General features: G+C 42.7%; 1 protein-coding gene across 4 annotated transcripts in view; it reads right to left on the reverse strand.

Annotated features, from left to right (window-relative positions):
* The window catches only part of PCBP4 (poly(rC) binding protein 4), a 148775-nt gene that overhangs the window by 58442 nt on the left and 75922 nt on the right, over positions 1 to 14411 (reverse strand). For all 4 annotated transcript variants that reach the window (XM_085625177.1, XM_085625174.1, XM_085625176.1 and 1 more), the window contains 3 exons: positions 10842 to 11004; positions 1717 to 1740; positions 1598 to 1630 (listed from right to left, as the gene is read on the reverse strand). In XM_085625177.1, coding sequence (XP_085481303.1) covers positions 1598 to 1630; positions 1717 to 1740; positions 10842 to 10937 — 153 coding nt within the window. In that variant the 5' untranslated portion in view covers positions 10938 to 11004. The remainder of the gene's footprint in view (positions 1 to 1597; positions 1631 to 1716; positions 1741 to 10841; positions 11005 to 14411) is intronic.

Below are 14411 nucleotides of genomic sequence, written 5' to 3' on the forward strand. Positions count from 1 at the left end.
GACTCATCCTTGGCCTTCCCCGATGAACCCATATCAAACCCCACCTCAGCAAACTCCACTGGCTAGTCGTACAGAAGAGATGCCAATTCAAGCTTCTGACATTCGCACACATGGCTCTACACAACCAAGGGTCTGCCTATATTAACCACCGCCTGAACTTCCACCAACCATTGAGAAGACTATGCTCCACCTCCCTTTCACTTGCCCATACTCCCCGCATCTACCAAAGCAGAAGTGGAGGTTTCTTCTTCTCCCACATCACAGGAAAGACCTGGAACAGCTTCCCCACGCATCTCCAGGCCATCACCTCACTTCCAGAATACCGAATGGTCCTCAACACCTGGCTGTTCAAATAAGCCTCCGGGGGGCTGCAAGTGCATGGATACCCTGTCAGGTGATTAGCCACGCTTTTTAAATCCTGATTGAATGATACACCAGCGGAAAAAGCTCACTGTTTATGCTAATGATTCTTACATACATCACTCAATACCAAAAATAAAATTTCTAGGTGAAACTCGTTGCCACTTTAAGTCCGTTGCAATTGAAGATATCTCCCAGTTGCCTTCCCAGGCTCCACGTTGGATGCTGTTTACCTTGCCAGACAATTCCCAAAATGAAATCAGATAGGAATTCAATCAGCTAAGACCAAACAGCCAAATTGTGAGATCAAATTGTGTGATCAGTGAAAACGACAAAGAGCGTACAATCTTATTGCTGACTATGACACCATGACATCACTAAACTAACTAGCTCCGCTTCAAGGTTAGGTGAAAACTCTCCAAGACAATGATAGAACTCTAAACATGGAAGCAAAAATAATCCAGATGAGAAGCGGTGACAAAAACTACATTCAATACTTCAAAAAATATGTCGCTCTCTAGAGGATAATGATGAGCAACTTCGACCAGGGTTAGTATCCCAGTCGGATGGGAAATGGTAAGGAAGGAGAAAAAGAGTTAAAGACAGCCATAGAGAGGGATCCAGAGAGACAAGGTTACTTAGCGGCTTGAAGCTGACCTCTGGTGTGACTCACAGGCCACCAGTTTGAAAACTGCCAGGGGGAAATAGCCTTTTTTCTGTCCAAGGTTGATACATTTAGTCCTGTTAAATTGGGTAATAATGAAACCTGTTCTTTTATAGCACTTACAAACAGCAAAAACTGTGGTACTAGTTACGAGCTAAATATAACTAAGGGCCTGATCTAGAACTTGGTGGCCAGGTTACTCCGTCACAAAGGTGACAGATATCCCATCCACCGAAATATAAATCCCATAGGATATAATGGGGTGTTATAGTTCGGCAGACGGGATATCTGTCACCGTTGTTACGGAGTAACATGTCCGCCAAGATCTAAATCAGGCCCTAAGTTTTTAATAGTATTATATGGAAAAAAGAGTCTAAGAAATGGAAAAAGGTTTGAACAAAAGAATTAAGAAAATAGGTGGATAAAGAGAAGGTGGTCATCACAAAAGTGATACAGATAGAAATAAATTGAAGGAAGAGAAACGAGAAAGGGAGAGGCATGAAAGAGTTATGAAGAGGCTAGAACAGACATCACAGAAGGAGGAGAGAGAAGCATAGCCACACGTATTCTTACTTGTTCCCGGATTCCTTTGATCGTTTCTCCTTTCTGAAAGAATTAAAAGAAAAAGGAAATTGATCAAACTGTGATGAGGCCAACAATCTAAAAATCTTACTTGAGAGAAAATACATTACCTTTCCAATGATGCTTCCCACTTCCTGCAAAGAGACAGAAAGACAGAAATTAGACAGAGAGAAATAGGTGTACTTGGCTCTTCCAGGTGGGGGAGGGAGGGGGCTGGATGCTGTAGTGCAGAAGTGAGAAAACTGCATCCCTATTTGTGATATGGGTTGCCATTCGGGATAAAAACCAACATGAACTTAGAAGTAAGATGGGAAATGGATCATTGCTGATGTAAAGGCAGTGCTTATTTTGAGCCGGGGCTAAGCACCGGCACTTAATTGGTTTCCTCGAGCACTGGCACCTAATTGTCAACACCATACTTAGAACAGTCCACCACATGGTGGCGCTGTTCATCTGATTTAGAGATGAGCAGAACAATGGTAGTTTAGGGATACAATATACATTAAAATTGCTAATAACTGCCTCCCCAGCCATTCCTTTAGCTTTGGGGACCTGGAATAATCTGAACTGTCGCATTTACATGCGAGAGAGATGGTTAGTAGTTGTTTTGGCAGCGATGACAAGGCAATAGGTGGTGCAAGCTGCAGTGGCCTCCTGGTCAGAGCCCTGGCACTTACTATTTTACAAATTAAGCACTGTGTAAAGGCCTGCCTTGAACAGTGCTGATGATCTGCTAGCGTCCCTCATGCCACCGCTGTAAAAGGGAGAGCTGACGAGATGGGGAGGGCAGTGATTAATTTCAGTGATTTAAGACCCTACATGGCCATCTATTGGATTTCAATGCAATTTGATGTCTGGTGGTTTATTAATGCTGATATGTATGCACTGTTGTTATTTTTTTAAACTCATTAAAAAAACTAAAAACATCTATTTTTAAACGTCACTGACCCGTATGGGAAAGAGTTCCATCGCCATGCTGGTTATATACCCTGGATCTCCGAAGGAGCCACCTACAGGAGTGAGGGCGACATTGATTGTCCATGCCCTTTCTCACCTTGTGGTTGCATACAGCAGTGAAGGTAAGATTGAGTCACTGGGACTTTCAATCTTCTCCTTAGTACTGGCAGCATCACCGCTAGAGGTGAGCATTATATTCTCTTCGCCATGCTGTGCTTAATTTCTATAAAACATAAGTGCCATGGCCATCGTCGGGAGGCCACTGTAGCTGACGACACCCATTTTTCCTGCCAGTGCTGCCAATGACAGCACCAACACAACTACTAACCATCAGACTCTACAAGTGTGACAATTCAGACTATTACAGGCCCCCAACGTTCTAAGAGTTGCTTGGGCGGCAGGTATTAGTCATTTTAAACGCATATTGAAGGAATAAACAAATGTTATTGAGCTCATCTCTAAATTAGATAGACAGCACCACAGTGCCGGTGTTGACATTTAAGTGCCTGTGCTGAGCACCGGATAATCAACAGCTCAAATTAAGCACTGGGTAGTAGGCTTCTTTTCCAAGGTGTCAGCCCTAAGACCCTCATTACGAGTGGACTGGTAACAGGTATCCTCTGACATGGACAGCTACCGGGCCCATCAAAATTAAGAATTCAGTAGAAACACTGCTGCTCAGTGGCATTACACCTGGATATGTCACCTGTTTCAAGCAGTCAAAGTCTCTGGGTGCCATAATGGGAAAAACATGTGAAAATCAGTACAGTAAATCCTATTTCCAGAAAGTAAGTGCTATTTTCCCAAAAATCATAATCAGCATTATCTCTCCACCCTTACAAAACGGATGAATGATGATACAACGCGTACCATCACAACGCGGTATGTAACATCGCGGTTTTGACAACGCAAGTCGTTACATCGACTTGCGTTGGAGGGCGCTGGATTTAGGAATAGTGTGAATTACTATTCCAACTCCAGTGTACGTACAGTAGGGAAGGTGTTGGAATAGTAATTCACACTATTCCTTAGTCTAGAGCGCCCTCCAGTGCAAGTCGGTGTAACGACTTTCGTTGTTAAAACCACGATGTAACCATACCGCGTTGTAATGGTTTCATGGTAAAGGATGTTTCCCTTACAAAACTATTGGGCTGGATAGGAATAACAGGATTTTTTTGGCCCAATCCTAATGCCAGCTTAAGCGTCAAAGGACTTTCCAGTTAGAGGCCTCTCTATTGTGCTCTGCAGATGGATGACTTGTAGAGGGCGGAGTAGATTTGACTGTAATACCCATTCAATGGTCTCTCTTTGGATAGTCAGCTCTAGAAGTGCCCATATGGTTCTGCCACCTCCTCGTTCAATCCCTAGTCCATTTCTTGAAGGAGTACCCGACCATGAGCACCTTCAAGTTCATTCAGTCTATGATGAAGTGTTTCCCAAACTATGGGTCACTGTGGCTACTCACTGGTGAGACTCGAACGATTTTTTTGATGGGCAGTGGAAATCCTGGTATATGTAAGAAATAATTAAAATAATTAGCACTACTGTGCACCAGTGCAAAGAGATGCTGAACAATGCCCCTATGTCACGTTTTAAAACAAACCCTTGCAATTCTTCTCCTGGAAGACTCTAGGTGAAAGTTCTAGAATTTGTTACTGCTGGTGTTTTTACTTCAGAAAGCCATTTCAGCACAGAATGTGCTCACTTTACGCTATCATACACAACCATACCACTTATGAAATACCTTCGTTCACAGGTTGAGAAATATCGATGTGGCCTTGCTCACATACATATATATATTTATTTCACTGGAAGAAACAAAGGTTCTTTTTGCCTTTTATATTAATCCTTTTGTTAAAATGCTCGAGCTTAGCCTACAGATTCCCCCTTTTATAGCTCATGACGTGAAGTATAATGTTCTCGCTTATGCAGATGATATTGCCGTTATTACATCTGATTTGAACATGGCTTTACCCTCCATAGAATTGTTAGCTGAATCTTTTGGGAAATATTCTGGATATAAACTCAACAAATCCAAAACACAATGTCTGTGTACAGATCAAACTCTTGCACTTGATAACACGATTATGGAAGAAGTGGTTTATTTGGGCATTAAGATCAGGCCTAATTTGGAGGAACTCGTTAATACCAACTGGACTGAGATATTGGATAAATCGAAACACGCATTGGAACCTTGGCAGAGTTTACATCTGACTTTGGTCGGCAGAGTTAATTTACTTAAAATGATTATATTACCCAGAGTACTTTATTTTTTTCGTGCTGTCCCCCTATTAATCCCCAGGCCCCAAATTCGCAAGTTACAGTCAATCTGTGAAAAATATTTATGGGCCCCTGGAAAAATCCGCAGAGCTTCACGCTATATGACGCTCCCTCTTGTTCGTGGGGGTTGGGGAGTACCGGACTTCGCCCTCTACCAGGTCTCATGCTTACTTTTAAGAATGCTTACCCTCCTCACCGGAGAGGTAATATCCAATATGGCAGAAAATCCATCGATTTACCATATTACTCTTGGTCCATTTGCAAAAAGCTGTCTGATCTCTAATTTTGACAGTAGTTATTACAAACATACACGGTTCAAAACTATCATATCTGCCTTTAACACATGGAAAAGTGTCAGGAAAATGTGTAATATACCTAAATTCACAATATATACCCCATTCAGGGCTCCACACTTATTGCCGTCAATTTTTGGCGATGTAGTTGCACGATACTGGTACTCTAAAGGTATCACATGTCTTGGCGACTTCGTCTCTGCTGATGGTGTCCTTCTTTCCTTCGATACACTTAGAATACAATTCGACTTAGATAACAATCAATTCTTTAAATATTTACAGATTCGGGATTTTCTTTATAAACACACCATTCCATTGTCTTCAAATGACGTTATTGATTCTATCAGACTACAACCACCCATTGGAACTATTCATAAACACTTATTAGCATATCGTATAGACGATATTGATAAAACTAATGAGAGATGGTCAGGCAAGTTAACATCTGCCTCTATTAACATTCAAGAATCTATTAAAATGGCCCATATGATTTTCTTTTCCGCATCATTAAAAACACAATTATATAAAACCATTTTTAATTTATACCACACTCCGGCTGTGATGATGAAATGGGGTAATTCACCTTTATATTCTAACTCTGGTGAATGTTTTCGTTGTAAAGCAGGAGAAGCCGACTTATTGCATGTCTTTTATGCATGTCCATCTTTAACATCTTTTTTTAATCAAATCTCAAATTTTCTTGGCTATGTTCTCAGGAAACCTGTAGTATTTTCACCAAAGTTAATCCTACTGGGTATAGGGGATGAATTGATTGAGGGGCATCCTCTATTTGAGTTTCGTTCTTTTCTTTTCATTATCGCTGCCACAATCCGCTTATCCAGAGCAACAGCCTGGCTGCAACCGCAAGCCCCGAGTTTTGATATTTGGCGATCTAAGCTGTTCTCTTTGTATAATACTGAAACTACTATATATTTGTTAAAAAAACCTCGCAAAAGAAACTTAGGTCTTACAATTTGGCGCCCTTTAAAAGATTATTTTGATGTTTAACTTATATAAGTCGATATTACTTACGGAACAAGACATATGTGATGTAAACTGCTCTATGTTTGTGATTCTTTGTAACTGTCGGTTTGTGGAACATTAATAAAAATAAAAATTTAAAAAAAAAAAAAGGAAGAAACCAAGGTTAAAGGGACGTTATAGTGAAAATGTCAGTTAGAATATAATGTTTTAAATGAACAAGACCACTGAAATTCAGCAGTTATAGATATCTCAAATAACTATAACTCATGCCATAAAGTAACTGTAAGTCGTCCCTTGCCATGCACTGCATATGACCGCACATTTTACATCATGTTCTATGACATCATTGATAACATCACTGCAACATCTGATGTGACATCATTGATGACAACACTGTGCTTGGCAGGCAAGTTGTAGTTAGTTTAGGGAACACGTTATAGTAATAGCCCACACATTGACCCGTCAGGCCAGTCTGTTGGGCACTTCTTGATTGCCCTAACGACCAGTCCGACAGTGGGGTTTCTCAAATTTGATAAAATCAGTGGCATCAACAGCCACGATTTTTCACACGTTTTGTCATTTTAATGAACAGATGTGAGAGGCCAGCACCTTACTCTGAAAAGTGTTACAGCTCCAGACTCCAGTGCAGTTTACCATCTGCCACTTTTATGGGCAAAACAATATCTTCACCACAGTCCAGTATCAACGGGCATGGTCACGCTTGTGATGTTTACAAACAGTTGCTGTTATTACTTTAAAAAATCACCCCGCCTCCTGTCCCTTAAAAGCTAGGACGGTTGCAAAGGTTTGACATTTTAAAAATTGGGTTGTGGTACTAATGGCAAAAATATGTGTAACTATCTTTTTTTCCTTATTTTAATAATTTCAATGTGGGCGGGGTGACAAGAAATGTCCGCAGCAGGTACCACCTGACCTTGCTACGCCACTGGTCATAACCTGCCAGAGTTAGAGAGCCAGCCACATTTAGAGATGGATCTCTGGAGGAGACCTCTGTGCCGTCTGAGGAGCTGCAGCTAAAGCATTTCCTATGAAGGCGTTGTACGTTTGCTGAGTGGCCACCATTCTTTTTTTTTTATATATATTTTTTTTGAGCAGAGCATTGAGTACATGAAATACATAGTATACTTAAAATCATTCTTCAAAAACCATATGTACAAAAAATACGATAGCTTCATTTTTCATAATAAAGTTATAGACAAAATATGACTGTAGCAGCTAATAACATATTCAACCACAAAATGGCACTGTGCAAATCATCTAATAAAGTGCAACAACAGGAAAAGTGCTAGTGCTTCTAAAGTGCTAGTGTCTTTTAATCACAAATAGCAGCTAAAACTTCCACATCAATATCAATAACGAGTGTTAGAATTCCTCTTTTAGCTTTTCTAAATCACTAAAAAACCTCCAATTTTTTTCAAAATTCCTAGTAGCTCCCACCCGTCTAGCGTATGCTTCCTCAAAATTTCTAGTCCTTTTCATTTTATTAAACCATTTCAGATGAGAGGGAGCTTCACTAGATTTCCAATTCTGTAGAATTAATGAAAGGGCTACAGTACAAGAGATAAATAAAGAAACTTTCTCGGCCTCTGTTAGCATCATTCTATCTCGGCATAAGCCGAACAGGGCGGCCTCGGCCTTAAGCGAAACTCTCTTCCCAATTGCTAGCTCATTATCTGCGAAAATTGCCTCCCAGAAGGGCCTCAACCTAGGGCATGTAAAGAAGATATGGTGCCATCCTCCTTCCCCATCCGACTGACAGCGAAAGCACTTATTTTCAACTTCCGGAAATCTTCATGTGGCAGCTGAGCAGACAAAAAGGGTTTGGATTTTGAAAAACAATAAACTCATGGCCCTGAAACCCTGGCAGTTTCCTCCCAGGGCGTGGGGCCAAGTGTATTTTTTCTGAGGGCATCAAGCAAGAATAAAGTATATCGGAACGTCCATCCTAAACAGGGTAGAGCGTCTGAGGTTCCTAAATCGATCGCCTGATGTCTGTGGGGCCCTCGGTCTAAGATCTCCACCGCAGAGCCTGAGGAGGAACTGTTGGTATAAATAGGAGGGTTCATTCGATTCTAATTAAAGAGGACAACCTTACCTTGTAGTGTGCTGGGTAGGGTACTTTGCCACATCTGTGGTGGAGTGTCTTACCCTGTTCACCAAACTCAAAAGAATTCCCTAAATTATTAATTTGGAACTAATGTATAAAGTAAGGATCCTGAAATTAATGATCCCGATATTGTTCTCCTGAGATAGATGCTATTAACAGGTCTGAAAACATCTGTGCTTAATTTGTGCCGGTGCTTTCCTGTGCTTAGCACCGGCACTTATTTATCAGGTCCGTGTTTCACAGACAGAAACTTACTTATTATCCAGGGGTCTCATTAGAATGCATTTTATTACCATTTTACTTGTGGGATAGAATCACACACCCTCTGTTTGGCACATAGATGTTACCGGAGAAAAAGTAGGGCACACCATTCTTAAAATGCGGATGAAAAAGTGCCCGGTTGCCTCTCTAATTCTTTGCTTTGCTTTGTTTTGTGCATTTATGCGGAGTAGATATGCAGTGTGTGATATGCTATTTATTACCAAAGTTGAGATTGGGGGAGGGCCATGACTCACAAGAGGCGAATATGGAAGGTGGTATTTAACTAAAACCCAGATGTAATGGTGTAAGATTGTACTGAAGAGATACATGAGTATTAGGATAGTTGTTTACCTGTGTAAATTAATTGTTACAGTCAGGGTGTGATGAAGTAAAAAAATGATTTCATCCTTTCAACTTTCTGTGGTAAAAACATGAATTGACCTTTGCCCTGTAGTAATGTATGTCTGTTAGTACAGTGGCACTAAATAACGTGTTATTGGCTATATTTATTTTCAGTTACCATGGCATATAAATAAGTGAAAACTGCATCTTGCTCTAATCTGCACCTTAGAAACAGTGAATAATTTGAGTCGGTGTTTTCCGGTGCTTAGCACCGGCACTTTTCAGGAGCACTAGTTAAGGACACATTCATATACAGGGGGAGATCGAGTGATTTGCCCAGTTGAGCCGCAGCCAAGACTAGAACCTGGTTCCCGTGCTCTGAAGTCTGGCCATTACGCCACGTCCTCACCACACTTTCATGGTTAGTAGATGGTTTTGTTTTAGGCGGCACTAACAAGAGAAATGGGCTGGTGCAAGCCACCTCCTGATGAGAGCCCTGGCACTTATTTTTTTACAAATTAGAACCATCGGGGACAGAGCTTGGCCATGAAATAATGCACATCAGGTTTGGGCCAGAGATAAAGTGTGTGGGAGTCTCAATAATTTTTGTATTATTTTTTTCAAATTGTCATGATTTTTGTTTCACTTTTCCCCAGATCCAAAGGGCACAGCTGGAGCACCTGACAGAAGGCTCATAAAAAGCAATCAGGAAATTAATTCAAAAAGTTCTGAAACAATATTGTAATTTTTGAAGCAAAAGCTGAGCAGGGGGCGAAGAAGGACCTTCTTTCAACGAGACAGGGAAACCGGCAGTCAAGTAGAGCTTGGTTGTCCTCATGCACCATTACCTCTACATCTACATAAGAAATCCATCCCAATGATTTTCAACACAGTTGTCAGAGTTGTAGAACTTTGTCAATTTCACAAAAGGAGCATCTTAAAATCAGCACGCTTGTGTGTGAAACCTAGTTGGTACATCTACTTTAGGTTTCTGCAAAGGGAGGTGTCTGACTGGTGATTTCATTCTCACAAACAGTGATGGGAGCTGACTGACTAGGGCATTTATTCTAATACACAGTGATGAAAGTTGCCCAACAGGTGTGTTCATTTTTAGGTCGAGCCTGGGCAGCGCATGCACTGCTCTGCGAGGCATATTGTATTCAGGTATGGACTTGAAGCTCCGCCCATACTTTTCTATGGCTTGTGTCATTGTCCTTTATAAACTGTGGCTTTTGCAGGCAGGACACGCTCTCTCCTAACGCTCCATTATTATTTTATTTATTAGCATGGCACGCCACAGTGGGGGCCACGCCGAACCCAGCCACATGTTATTTTTCACTATTTATTGTTTTGTTTAGAAACGCTCCATGCCGCGCTTTCACGTTAATAGAGGCCACACCCCTTTCTTCAGACGAGCCGTGTCTAAAGAAAGGACCGCGGCAGCTATTAAAGTGAAACCGCGGCATTGGGTGCTTTTACAAAAAAAAAGCATTTGTCTGTCAACTTGTAAAAAAAAAAAGCTTTTTTATGTAAAAGCACCCCATACCGTGCTTTTACTGGTGTACTGGTGGCCGCCGACCTTTCTTTAGACGCGGCTTGTCTAAAGAAAGGGGCGTGGCCTGTATTAACTTGAAAGCGTGGGGGAAAAAAGCATTTGCAAAGCAATAGGTCTCGCATTTGCGAGATTTTGAGCAATTGTCATTTACAATGCCAATAGCTCGACCTCTCTGCAAATGCGAGACCTAGTGCATTGCAAATGCTTGTTGTTTATAGCAATGGAAGCTGCCTGATTGGTGCACTCAAGCTTGTGGACTGTGACGGAGGTTGCCTGATGGGTACATTCATTATTTACAATGAGACAGCAGCTCTAGAAAGTTAATTTGCCCCCCGAGTCTGGGAGAGGCGTAGGCAGCAGAATGTTATATCCCTGATCACAGAGAGCCACTGAAGTGTCTAGAGGAATCTTTTGAGGTTTGACCAAGCCTCTCACCTTCCCAAGCATGAGCATGCGCAGTGTCAGCGTTATCTTCTGACCGATGTCGTCCAGGGCGCTGTCCTCCTCGCTCATTCTGTCTGGAGACGTCATGATGTGAAAGGGTATCAAACCTCCTCAGTCACTAGAGCACCTGCTGCCACCTGCTGAGAAGCGAGACCTAAAAGACCAGCAAAAGAAGAAAATAGACCATGAGATATCTGAAGGCGTGTTGCATGGGTTGGAGAAGTGCGAAACAAAACAGGAGTAGCGGGAGGAGGGAATGTTCAAACTGCGCAAAATGCCAGAAATATGTAGGAAACTGATTAAATAAGGGACAGAGACATGGAAAGAGTGAGCTGCAATTGAACTAAAGTGTAGAGTGAGGAGAGAAAGGACAATACATCAACAGAAGATAGTCTATAAGCGTAGACTTATTTCCCACTGGGCCTTAAAGGCACACACTTGGGGAGTCAGTGCCCAGGGTGGACCATGCCACCGGTCTTCAATTCAAGACACTCATTTATGCCAGTGTGCCAGTGTTACTGTGATGAATTTACATGAATTTTATGATCTCAGTGACAGCAGCACAAAAGACTTGCTGTGAACTATGACAACTTTTATTGTCAGGGAACTAAAAGTCGCAGGTGCTCAGGATCCGGAAGTAAAGTGCTAGAGGTCCAAGACTGGAGGCTAGAAAGGACTTAAGGGGCTTGTGACACAATGTGCATTGTAGGGCTTGACCGTAAATATTAGTCCGGGTAATCATATAGGAAAAGGAAACGCAACACGCAAACTGCTTCAACCATGTGCTCTTGACCCCAGGCACTGATCGAGTGATGCCTATGGTCTTTGTAAAGCCGGCAGCACTCTCATTCCGAACATCACCCCCAGCCATATTGAGGTTATTAGGCATCCATTTGGAAGCTGAACACTCCATTTTGGCTTTTGTTCCTTCTCACACTTCCTTAACAGCCATCATGTAAAAATCCCTGCCCTGATAGTAAACCCCCTCCCATTTGTAAACTGAGAAGACCACTTACAGACAGCGTGTCTCAGAGCAAGCCTTGTTTGGCTGTGCACTTGTCTCAGATGGTTCAACGAGACCGCCACTGGGAAATCTCAGCGAACTCTTCAGGTGGAGAAGGAGACAAGATGGCGGCAGCGCAGCCCCACAATTCCCACAGCAAGCATCAGACGCGAAGGACGACACCAGCGCCATCTCAGGGTTGTAGGATAGAGGGAGGGAGAGGGTGTAATGATTTGCAGAGTGGGCTGGCTTATTGGGAAAGTGCAAGCAAGGGCTCCTGGAAGACTGATGGGGTTGGAGCAGAGCCAATCATGGATCAGGCCCTTCAAAGGCCTTTCTGAGGCACAGACTGCACCGAGTGCAGAGGTCTGCAGGATCAAGGGCACTATTTTGTTCTGTAAGAAAGAGGAGGATGTTTCAGCCAGGCATTCATACATGAGGAGGGTGCTTGGCTTGTTAGACATCTAAGGGGTCTCTGGGAGACAGAATACAGGTAATCTCCTTTCTACACCAGTGATCATTTTTTTTCTGGACATGGGTGTGTCCATCTTTTAGGTTTCCTTTGAGGTTTATAAGTAAAGATTATAGTTGTCTTTTAGTTTAGGGGTGGCAGTGGTTGCTTAAATCTGTCACAGCATTTGAGCGAACACCTGGAATCCATCCACACGAAAGGGCACAGTCCAGCACCTGTCTCCTGATGTGGCGTGATCAATTAGCTGCAAAATGATACTACCCACTACGTGATTGCTGTGTACTTTTGAGATACCTCAGTTGTTGGCTGGTAGGACTGTAGAGAACTTCAGAAGAGTGTTGGTAAAAATGTGGTAGGGTCTGTGTGTGAGGCAACTAAGATTCTGCTGTGAGAGGTAAGGATTGAGGTCAAAAGCAGATAGACAGAAGATAAAGTTTATGCATGTTCCCTGACCGAAAAGCAGATAGGCATATACATGCGTCAAGATATAGTTCATGGTCTCTAGAGCCTGTGGATCAGTGGCAAAACTGACAACACGGATTGTGTGTGCACTGGTAGGTATCCACAGTGATACAGCTTGCCCATGGTTGTATACCACTATATGGAGGTCAACAATATTGACTAACTAATTATTGCATCAACTATGTCCCCGCCTACTAATATCCTCAAAGCAAGTATATATTTACTACTAACTCCACATCTAGCAGTGGATGCAATATTTTTGTCATGCAGTATATCTCATGCAATATGATGACCCCCACCCTTGCCTGGACATACTAGCATAGCCTCAAAGAGTACATGTAAGTCAATGACTGCTTGATGGTGTCCTACAAAAATAGCAATTTTTTAACATGTATGTCTTTGACTGCTTGATGGTGTCCTGCAAAAATATAAACTTTTTTAAATCGAGGTACAAATATATAGATGCCACAATATTGACCTCCAGCATTTCATCCGCTCTTATGCATTGTAATTTTAATATGGCCAACAAGTTAAAAGCCAAAATGATCTAAACTCAGATGCCACTAAAGGTCTCCAATAAGAAGTCCCGTAGATCTAAAGACTATCACCTCCTGTGCATAACGGAGTTGGCTCCAGGCCAAATCAAAAGCAGTACCAAAGGGGATGATGGACGGAGCATTTGAGCAAATCAAACAATCGCCCCCAGTCTACTGATCTGGGTTTAATCCATCATCATTCTTTAGCTCACTCCACCACCCCAGTTCAGACATGGCCATATGCATATCAGTCTGACCCTGTGCCTCATGGGAACAGTCCAGCCCGAACTGCCAAGCCACGTCTTCCCTGGACCGGAAACAAGCATCCTGGGACCGGTTTCGGGTTCATAACCCTCATCAGCCAGGCTATCTTGAATCCAGTGGCAAAGTGAGCAAGGGACCCACGTCTGGGCAAACCCTGCCAACTTAGGGCAAACAAAGCGATACCAAAGGGGGTGAGGGACGGAGCGTTTGAGCAAATCAAACACTCGCCCCCAGTCTACTGATCTGGGTTTAATCCATCATCATTCTTTAGCTCACTCCACCACCCCAGTTCAGACATGGCCATATGCAAATCAGTCTGACCCTGTGCCTCATGGGAACAGTCCAGTCCGAACTGCCAAGCCACGTCTTCCCTGGACCGGAAACAAGCATCCTGGGACCGGTTTCGGGTTCATAACCCTCATCAGCCAGGCTATCTTGAATCCAGTGGCAAAGTGAGCAAGGGACCCACGTCTGGGCATACCCTGCCAACTTGGGGCGAACAAAGCGATACCAAAGGGGATGGATTAAACCCAGATCAGTTGACTGGGGGTGAGTGTTTGATTTGCTCAAGAGCTCCGTCCATCCTCCCCTTTGGTATCACAAATCAAAAGCAGGACAGCAGTAAGGAAATTGTCCCCATCATCAAAGATTTGACTGCACCTGCTGCTACCTCCAGCAACAACAACCCGTCACAAGACCTTTACAACAAGCTCTCGGACTTCTTCTGTAACAAAGTCACCACCATATACAGCAACCTCAATGCTCAACTGGATCCCTTCACTGTAGCAACTCAACTTCCCATCATGGCCAATGAACTAACCGTG

The sequence above is a fragment of the Triturus cristatus genome, chromosome 9 (assembly GCF_964204655.1).
Source record: "Triturus cristatus chromosome 9, aTriCri1.1, whole genome shotgun sequence".
NCBI classification, from domain to species: Eukaryota; Metazoa; Chordata; class Amphibia; order Caudata; family Salamandridae; genus Triturus; species Triturus cristatus.